The 8,257-nt window shown below is 56.3% G+C and overlaps 2 protein-coding genes across 2 annotated transcripts in view; both read left to right on the top strand.

Moving 5' to 3' along the window:
• LOC112106644 (protein S100-A2-like) overlaps nt 1-604 on the top strand; it is a 12,020-nt gene extending 11,416 nt beyond the window's left edge. The window contains exon 2 of the mRNA XM_029912959.1: nt 440-604. Within this exon, the coding sequence (XP_029768819.1) occupies nt 440-604 (165 nt within the window). The remainder of the gene's footprint in view (nt 1-439) is intronic.
• A 1,555-nt stretch (nt 605-2,159) lies between these two features.
• Nucleotides 2,160-5,112, top strand: LOC112106643 (protein S100-A4-like). The gene is made up of 3 exons (XM_024200004.2): nt 2,160-2,267; nt 3,712-3,870; nt 4,773-5,112. Exons 2-3 carry the CDS (start codon nt 3,730-3,732, stop codon nt 4,935-4,937), a joined length of 306 nt encoding a protein of 101 aa, XP_024055772.1. The 5' UTR covers nt 2,160-2,267; nt 3,712-3,729; the 3' UTR covers nt 4,938-5,112.
• The last annotated feature ends 3,145 nt before the right edge of the window (nt 5,113-8,257 follow it).

Genomic DNA, 8,257 nt, shown 5'->3' with positions numbered 1-8,257 from the left:
AAAACCTTTGAAGTGATAATCGAGATGACCCATAGAAGGTGTGAGGAGAACTTAACCTGGGGAAATAGATTCAATTAGTGTAATGACCCAACCATTCCCAGTCTCTGTTTAAACCTAAGTTAATTGTATCTAATTTGCATATTAATTCAAGTTCAGCAGTCTCTCTTTGGAGTCTGTTTTTGAAGTTTTTTGGTTGCAAAATTGCCTAACTAGACTAATTATTGGTCCCTTATTACCCCATGGGAGTAAAGCTCGGAGCGGTTTGCCCAGAGTCCGTCACAGAATTCGTGGCAAAGACAGGACTTGAAGGCGGGTCTCCTGAACCGTAGCCTACTGTTCTAACCACTAGGCGATCTGTCCCGTCTGGCCGTAACCGAGTTTGAAAGACTCATAAGGGGGTTTCTCTTGCCCTGTTACTCATCTTCACTCTTGCCCCCAGGTCCAAGTGAAGGAAGGCGCCTTTGAGGAACTGCTGAACATCCTGGATGCTAACAGAGACGGGGAAGTTGACTTCCAGGAGTACATTCGCTTCGTGGCGGTGGCGTGCACCTTATGCCATGAGTTTTTCTTGGACTCCCCTGTCGTTCTGCCACGCGGACAATAAACCCACCCAGCTGGCTTTGTACAGGGCACGAATACAAAGCAGGAGAGCAAACTTATAGGTCTGGCAGCAACTGTGCCGCTACCTGGGAACCTCACACTGGGAAAGGTCATGGTGTGTCAAGGATTGAACTCGCGTCTACCTGACCCAAATACACAGAGCCACTCCCTTGAGCTAAAGGAGACTTTCCCTCACCGAGCAGCAGTAGAGCATTGTTTCTCAATCCTGGAGAGGAGGGTCATGAAAGGCAACCGGGGGTTCGTGAGGCATTGAAAAATGTATTAGTCTACAGCAAAGCAAATCTCCTTTCCCCATTCCCAGCACGGCCCGGTCCATCCAGGTGAAGTGTGCTCTGTCAACCTCTCAATACACAGCCACACAAATCAGTTATAGTGGCTTCATTGATACATTGTTGTACTCTTGCTTTCATAGTTAATGTGTTGTGTGTTGGGGAGGGGGGTGTCACATACATTTGTGACTGAAGGAGAACCTGAAAATGTTGAGCAACGCTGCAGTACAGGGTTCATGACACATGGTTGAACTGAGCTGATTGCATCCAGCAGAGGGCAGCAGCACTCCAACCCACATGCCAGTTCATGACAAGAAATTCCCAAACAGGATTAAGTTACACAACCCTGAATTCCACCGCACACTCCTTGCAGTTATGAACTATGAATAATTTGCATCTCATTTTAGTTAAATAATATCATGAGCAGGGCGCTGGAGATGCACCAGTGTTTCCAATCCTGGAGGTATTTTTGCCATATTTGCCCTGTTCAGAATTGACGGCCATGAGCGTGGAACGAGTCCAGAGCTAACTGCTTAGTCAGGACCAATTCCTTCCACTGCAGCAGGGTGAGACGGCTCTGGGTTTTCTCTCCTGATTGTGGGTTTTCTTCGCTTGTCCTGTCAGACTGGCTGGTTTGAAATATTACTAAAGACTTCGTATGACCCTGGGCGCGGTGACCGTTCAGTACGTGGTGGACCAGGTCCCCCCAGAATGAACACGTGAACGCAGGCAGTGTGGGAAATGGCTCCTCCCTAGAGATGAGGGGGACGACAAGACAGACCTGGCGTGCCGGGCGCTGTGACCCTAGGGTGAAGGAGGCCTATATAAATACTTAGGCAGCGAGCTGACAGGTGCATTTCGCTCGAAGCTGCAAAGTCACGCAGGTCTCTGACATCTCCGTCACCACGCAGAGCCGGAGTGTGGGAAGGGCTCTGAAGATGCTATTCTCCTCAATTCCCCCATGCACCCTTTGTCCAGCCCTACTGATTTTCCATCCCAACTAGGCAACCCTTCCCCCCTACTGCCGCTCCCTAGCTAAGGCCTGGAATCAGGATTTCATGGCCTGTGTGGCTGGCGGGCCCCCCCCCCCCGCCTTCCTCTCGTCCAACCAAGGATGAAAGTCCCTCCTTGCCAAACAGCTGGAAAGCATCATCAAAGGGCGGGGGTGTGTGTGTATGTGATGGCCCAGGGGTACTCGTGTTCTCCCGCCAGCTGTCTGCAAAGAGACTCGCACTTTCATTGGCCTCTTTTTAATTCTAACCCCCCCAAGTGGGTGTCCCTCAAAGCTCTTGCTAGGGCTATAAATACTAAGCCCTGTTACTCTGCCTCCACTCCGGCTCTGCCTTCCCTCGCTCGGCTTCCTGTTTGGTTGCCTGGGTAAGTTTGTTTTCTTCTAAGATGTTTTGGCGGCTACGTTTATTCTTCGATGCCAGCAGTTTGCATTTCGGGGCTGCCTCAAGGCACCGCGTTCGGGGGGGCAGGGGGCTCCCTGGGCGATCACCGGGGCTCTGGGTTTGAGGGCAGCAGAGCCAACGGTTTCTGTGAGTCAGCAGGGAAAGCCAGTCACTAACTTTCTGCAGCTGCCGAGCAGTCGGACTTTATTTCAGAGGCTGCTTTTTGCATCTGGCTGCTTGCGCTGCTCTCTTCTGCCGCAGATGTGGGGCGGCTGACCCCCTCCAGACACAGCTCTACGCGGGCCAGTAACCGTCCCCTTCACTCCAGGCAGGAGCCAGGACTCAGTTCTTGCAGCTGAACCCAGCCAATGCACATGGTGCGGCTGGAGAGTCCCTTCTTCAATGGGGCTTTTCTCCTCCATCCCCTGCTGCCACCCCTCTGTCCCCTCCTCGCCTCGGGGCTGGTATTCGGCAGCAGTGCCAGAAGCCAACACCCCGCCTGTGCTGGCAGTGGAGGCAGGAGGCAGCGGAAGGCAGGAAGGAGTGACACATCAGTGTGCCCTGCCCGTGGGGCACATCACTAGGCAGGCAGGGCCTGACGCAGGACGGAGCCTGCTCTGGGGCAGACCCTGGGACAGTTGGTGGAGTCACCCTGGATTGAGCCCAGTGTGACGGAGATCAGGAGCTGCCCCTCCGAGTGGCTGACCCGCTCCTGAGTTAGTTCTAGCCCATGGTCCGAAGGAGGGCGTGACTCTCTGCTGGGACCGGTGGGACATTGCGCTGGGCCGCTAACGGAGGCAGATGGCACCCGCGTGGACGTATAATTAGCCACGTTTCAGCACCTTTGTGGGCTGAGCTCAGGTCACCGCATGGGCTGGTGATGTTTAAGCGATCACAGAATTGCAGGACTGGAAGGGACCTCGAGAGGTCGTCTAGTCCCGTCCCCTGCACTCATGGCAGGACTAAGTATTTTCTAGACCATCCCTGACAGGTGCTTGTCTGTGAGGCATACTGCTTGTAGCGTGCAGGAAGAGGGTTGTCGTTAATACGGGGCTTCTGAAGGTCTGATTGGCCATAAACACCTCTCGGCCAGGCCGAAGTCCTACACGGTGCCCCAAGTCATTGGAAAGACAAGGCCCTAGCTGTGCGACGGGGTAACAGATCCCCGTGTCTAGCTACCTTGACTTTCTGCACCCCATTACCACCGGCTCCCAGTTATGAAAACAGAAGCCCCTCGCCCCATTGTCTGGCTTGGGGTCTCTTTCCTTGCTGGCAATGCACAGGTAAACCCACGCAGGCCGTGCTAAGCTCACGGAGCAGAGCTCATGCCGTCCTACACGGTAACTTCTTTGCCCTGGCCAGGCCAGTTCGTGCTCCCCAGTGGGGTGGACCCCCCCTCTAACAAGCATCCCTTGTCTCCCTGTCAGATTTGCTAGCAGTGCACGATGGCTCGGCCCCTGGAGCGAGCTCTGGACACGATGGTCTCCACGTTCCACAAGTACTCTGGGAAGGAAGGCGATAAATTCAAGCTCAACAAGGCTGAGCTCAAGGACCTGGTCACGAAGGAGCTGCCGAGCTATATCAGCGTAAGGGCAACGGAGGCTCGGCTGGGAGGCTGGGCCCATCTCCGCTGGGCTGAGCCGCGAGCTGGGAATCCGGTCGGGGCGCGTTAGTGACAGTAACCTGTGGTGGGATGGGACCAGCCTGGGCCAGGCTCCTGACACATGTCACAAGCGCCAGCCGGGCGAATAGGCGGCTAGCGATGTTCACGGGACACAGCAGATAGACCGGGGGAGTCAGTCGGTGCTCTGTTCTCGGCCAGTCCTGGCCCACTGCTGTGGCCTGGGGTGTGTGCTACCATATCTCTCAGATACGCTGGGAAAACGGAGGCCCTGATCCTGCCATTGGGCCCATGTGGGTGGCTCCTTGTGGGAGGCACTGATGACAGTGCGGCCTAGCGGACGGAGCACTGGAGTGAGACTCAGGAGACCTGGGTTCAAAACCTGTTGGAGACTGTGGGCGCGTCATTTCACCTGTCTTTGCCTCAGTTTCCCTGTCTGTAGAATGGGGCTAAAGATACCGACCTCCTTGGCACAGCGCTCAGAGAGCTGGGGATTGTTACTGGGGTGCGGCAGGGTCCTTCCCACACAGATGGGGTTGCTATTAAAGGTCCCCTGGCACCTGCCCCAAGGACCAGGGGGTTAGCTGGCTGGGCCATTAAGGTTAATTTGGGCATTTATGTTCTGCCTCTTTAAATACCCTTCCTAGTTTTGGCTGGATGTGGGATTCTCTGCGTCCCAAGCTACTCAGTGTGCGATGCACCATGAGAAGCTGCTGATGCTGATGGCGGGAGGCTGCTCCAGGCAGTGGGAGCTGTGGAGGAGGAGGCTGTTGTGGTGGGTCAGAGGAGTTGTCCGCCCGGGTACCAGCTCAGGAACCAAACTCTTTAATGCAAAACTCGCTTTTTATCTTCCCCTCCCCGTGGCAGAAACAAACCGATGAAGCCAGCTTCCAAAGGCTCATGAACAACCTGGATAGCAACCGGGACAAGGAAGTGGATTTCCAGGAGTACGCGACCTTCCTGGCCTGCGTCGCCATGATGTGCAATGAGGACTTCCAGGACTGCCCTGACAAGATGCCCCGGAAGATGTGACGCCCGGCCCTGGAGGCAGCGGGGAACAGACACCCAGAAACTCAGCTCCGGGGGCAATATCTGGGGTGTATCCCTGCCGTGCCCTGCTGACAGCACCCTGCTTATTGTCCGTCACCCATAGCCCCTGCATTATGAGGCTGTTGTTCTTTCAATAAAGGTTGCTTTAAAGAAGGTCCCTGGTGTATTTTGCAAACAGATTTTTTTTCTTGGTGCCCAGATACCATGCTGATGGGCAGATTCTTTATTGTCCAGGGTCACAGGCATGGACAAAAATAGAACCGTGACTGATCCTCGCCCTCTGAGTCTGGTCTGGTCTGATGTATAACAATGACAAGAAATGAATCCTGCAGAACCCCATATATTTCCCCTCCCCTCTGTTGCTTTGCCTGCTGAGTTAACAGCAGAAAGAGCTAACGGTCCTAGAGCCTGGGGCACATAGAGGATAACAACCTACTACTGCTACCAGCTAAGAGAATTACTCCTTTAGCTCGTGTGGTAGGGGTCTCTGCTAAAGGTCTGGGGTTAAAACCTCATTTTTCAGGAATATTTGGTGTGGGGGTTTAAATTTCGGGTGTGAGCTGAAGCTCACTGCCATCCATGGGCCTCTCCCCCCAGATCAGGCCCTCAGTGACCTTACAGCATGTGGAATAAATAGCGGCAACCCAGGCCCTGAAGCCCCGAGAAGGTGCAGACAACCCCAGTGGCCGGTGGGTAGCCAGGCAGAGCTGCCCCTGGGGCTGATGGGAGCGCTGCCTGAGTAAGGACCTCAGAGTTTGGCCACACTGAGTGAACAGCAAACAGGCAGGGATGGGCCGAGCTGGGGCGGGCTCGGCTGGGATAAAACAGAATTTGCTGCATTTTCAGTGGGTTGCAATAGTGCTGAGCACGGGGCATTCCCCAGGGCTGGCTCTTGTGCAATGTGAGACCAGCTGTTCTCGGAGCACCCCGAGCCACATCGGCTTCAAAGGCTGGAGCAGCAGCCCAGGGTGCCCGGGGAAGAGGGGGGCGGGCAGGAAGTGGAAACCGATGACCGTCAGCTGAAGCCAGTTAAGATCCCAGACCCATGCCCCGAACATCCGCCCCTCCTGGCACAGGCCGTCTTGCTCCAGGAGCCGGGGCAGCCAGCCTGGTGGGACAGGCCGACCCGCCTCAGCACCCAGGGTTCTGGGGGGAGGGAGGAGCACTTGCAGCGCGGCCAAGCCGGGGCTTTAAAAGTCATGAGATTTCTTTTTACAAATAAATGCAGGACTCTTTATTTGTCTTCTGGTCTCAGAAACGCTAGCAGCCACGCTTCCAGCTGGTCTCTGCAGCCAGGCGGGCTAGACACCTGATTGTGCTGTAGGTGGAAGCTGGGATTCGCAGGTGATCACATGATTCCAGCAGCTCATGGCTTTAAGAAACCCTGCCCCAAATCACAAGTCTCCTGGTCAGGTTGCAGGAGCTGGCAATGCGGCGCGGACGTGTCCTGCCTGAGCCAGGCGGCAGGGACAGACGCCCGTCGTGATTACTGTGCATTTGCAATGCACGCCAAGCACAAAGGCTTGGTTATTCTATCCAGAGCCATCTGCCCACCTCCCAGATCACATGACACCCTTTGAGTCCCGTCGCAGTCAGGACAGGCTGGGAGCCCCCCGCCCCCTCTGTTACACACCCAGGGCGGGCTCACCATTGTTCTGTGCCTCCTGCCGTCATTTGCACCAGTGCTCACAAGTGGGTGTGCAAGTCACCGTGCCGACCTGGCAGTCTCACGCCCACTGCTGCAAATGACGGCAGCTGCAGGACAGCAGTGAACCGGGCCCTGAGGGTCTGTCTTCACGGCAGAGTTACCCCAAGCTCTCACCCTCGCCCCTCACTTCCGTGGTGCTTGCACTCTGGGCTAGCTGGCTAGCTGAGTCCAAGCCCAGGCTCTCCTTCCACTCGGGGTGGCAACTGCAGGTTAAGCCACTGGCCTGCTGATAGTCCTCCAATACCTTCCCACAAGCCCCCCTGTCCTGCGCCCAGTAGGACAGACAACTTCTCCCACAATCCCTTGGGAAAGGATCAGAGCGGCTCCACTTAGCACGGGATGCGGCCCCCGAGGTTCTGGCCGGGCTGGCGGCACCCGCAGGAGAGCGCAGCCCCAGTGAGGACACGGCCGCTGGGGCAGGGCCTGGCACCGAGGCGTCTCACCCCCGGGTGCTGATCACCCGGGCTGGCTCTGCAACAGAGCCTGAGCGTGGCGGGAGCAGAGAGAGGACACGGGAACCGTGAGCGATGGAACGGCCTTTAGTAGGTCTTCCCCATGCAATACGTCTTGCTCCTCCCTAGCGATCGGACGACCACGAATTCTTTGAGCTCGACTCTGCACTGAGCCCCTGCCCCCCAAATCTGTTATTGCCCCCCCTTATTTCCTCCCTTAACCTTCCAATTCTCTCTCTGCTCTTCCCTTCTTGCCACGGCCCTTTGCATCGTCCAGCAACCTTCATCGCTGGAGCTCGTCCCAAACTTGCTCCCAGCCTCCGGCTGCTAAGCGACAGGTCCCCCGCCCGCCTGTGCATCCTGCTCACCAGGAAATCCCCTGTCACCACAGGTGCAGGTGCCAGGCAGCAGCTGCTGCCGAGGAAGTGGGCGATAGTGCCCTTGTTGTTTCCGTTAGCCCTAGGCCCAGCCTGTGCCCATATAAACGGGCAGCTCCACGCCTGGGCCTGGGAGGGATTGTCCCCCCAGGCGCTGTTAGCGAGAGGCGTCGCCCGAGTCGCTGCACACCAGGGACTGGCTTCTGCTGAGTGAATCCGGAGTCACTCCTTTGACTTCAGTGGAGCCACTCTGGATTGACACCGGTGTAACTGAGAACGGGACAAGTCAGAGGCTCACCTGGGCAGCGGGTGTGGGGGCTGCCCATCTGACCCGCATGCCTGGGCCATCACAAGAGCAGGTGCAGGAGAATTCAGATCTGAGTTCAAGCAACATCTGGAGAGCAATGGGCAGGGAGGTAGGTTGCAACCAGGATCCTGGCAACAAGATCAGCTTTCCATTGGTCCTCTCGCGTGCTAGAAACCAGGGCTCCCTCGGGGAGCTCAGAGCATACAAAAGGGAGCTGCCTACCCTGCTCCGGACTCGCTGCTTTTCCCTTTGCTCTCGTCTTGGTAAGTTGGTTTTGTTTTATAACATTGGCTGTTGTGGCCTTTAAAAAAGTGACTCTCCAGAGTGCCGCCTCGGTGGGTTCTCTCTCCCTCCCCTCGCCAGATGTGCCACACCCTTGGCAGCGGGCCCAGGCTTAGCAGATCCTCTCCGCAGCTGCGCACGCCCCTCCCTGGCACACAGCGTTAGAAGGCCCTCTC

This window comes from Terrapene carolina, unplaced genomic scaffold (genome assembly GCF_002925995.2).
Source record: "Terrapene carolina triunguis isolate 2854851 unplaced genomic scaffold, T_m_triunguis-2.0 Scaffold397, whole genome shotgun sequence".
NCBI classification, from domain to species: Eukaryota; Metazoa; Chordata; order Testudines; family Emydidae; genus Terrapene; species Terrapene triunguis.
Note: the sequence above shows the minus strand (reverse complement) of the source record. Positions and strands in the feature narration are given on the sequence as shown.

Excerpts from the sequence above, each read along its gene's own strand:
- LOC112106643 (XM_024200004.2), top strand. The coding sequence starts at position 3,730 with ATGGCTCGGCCCCTGGAGCGAGCTCTGGACACGATGGTCTCCACGTTC. Across the intron at positions 3,871-4,772 it reads AGCTGCCGAGCTATATCAGC|AAACAAACCGATGAAGCCAG; the intron begins GTAAGGGCAACG and ends TCCCCGTGGCAG.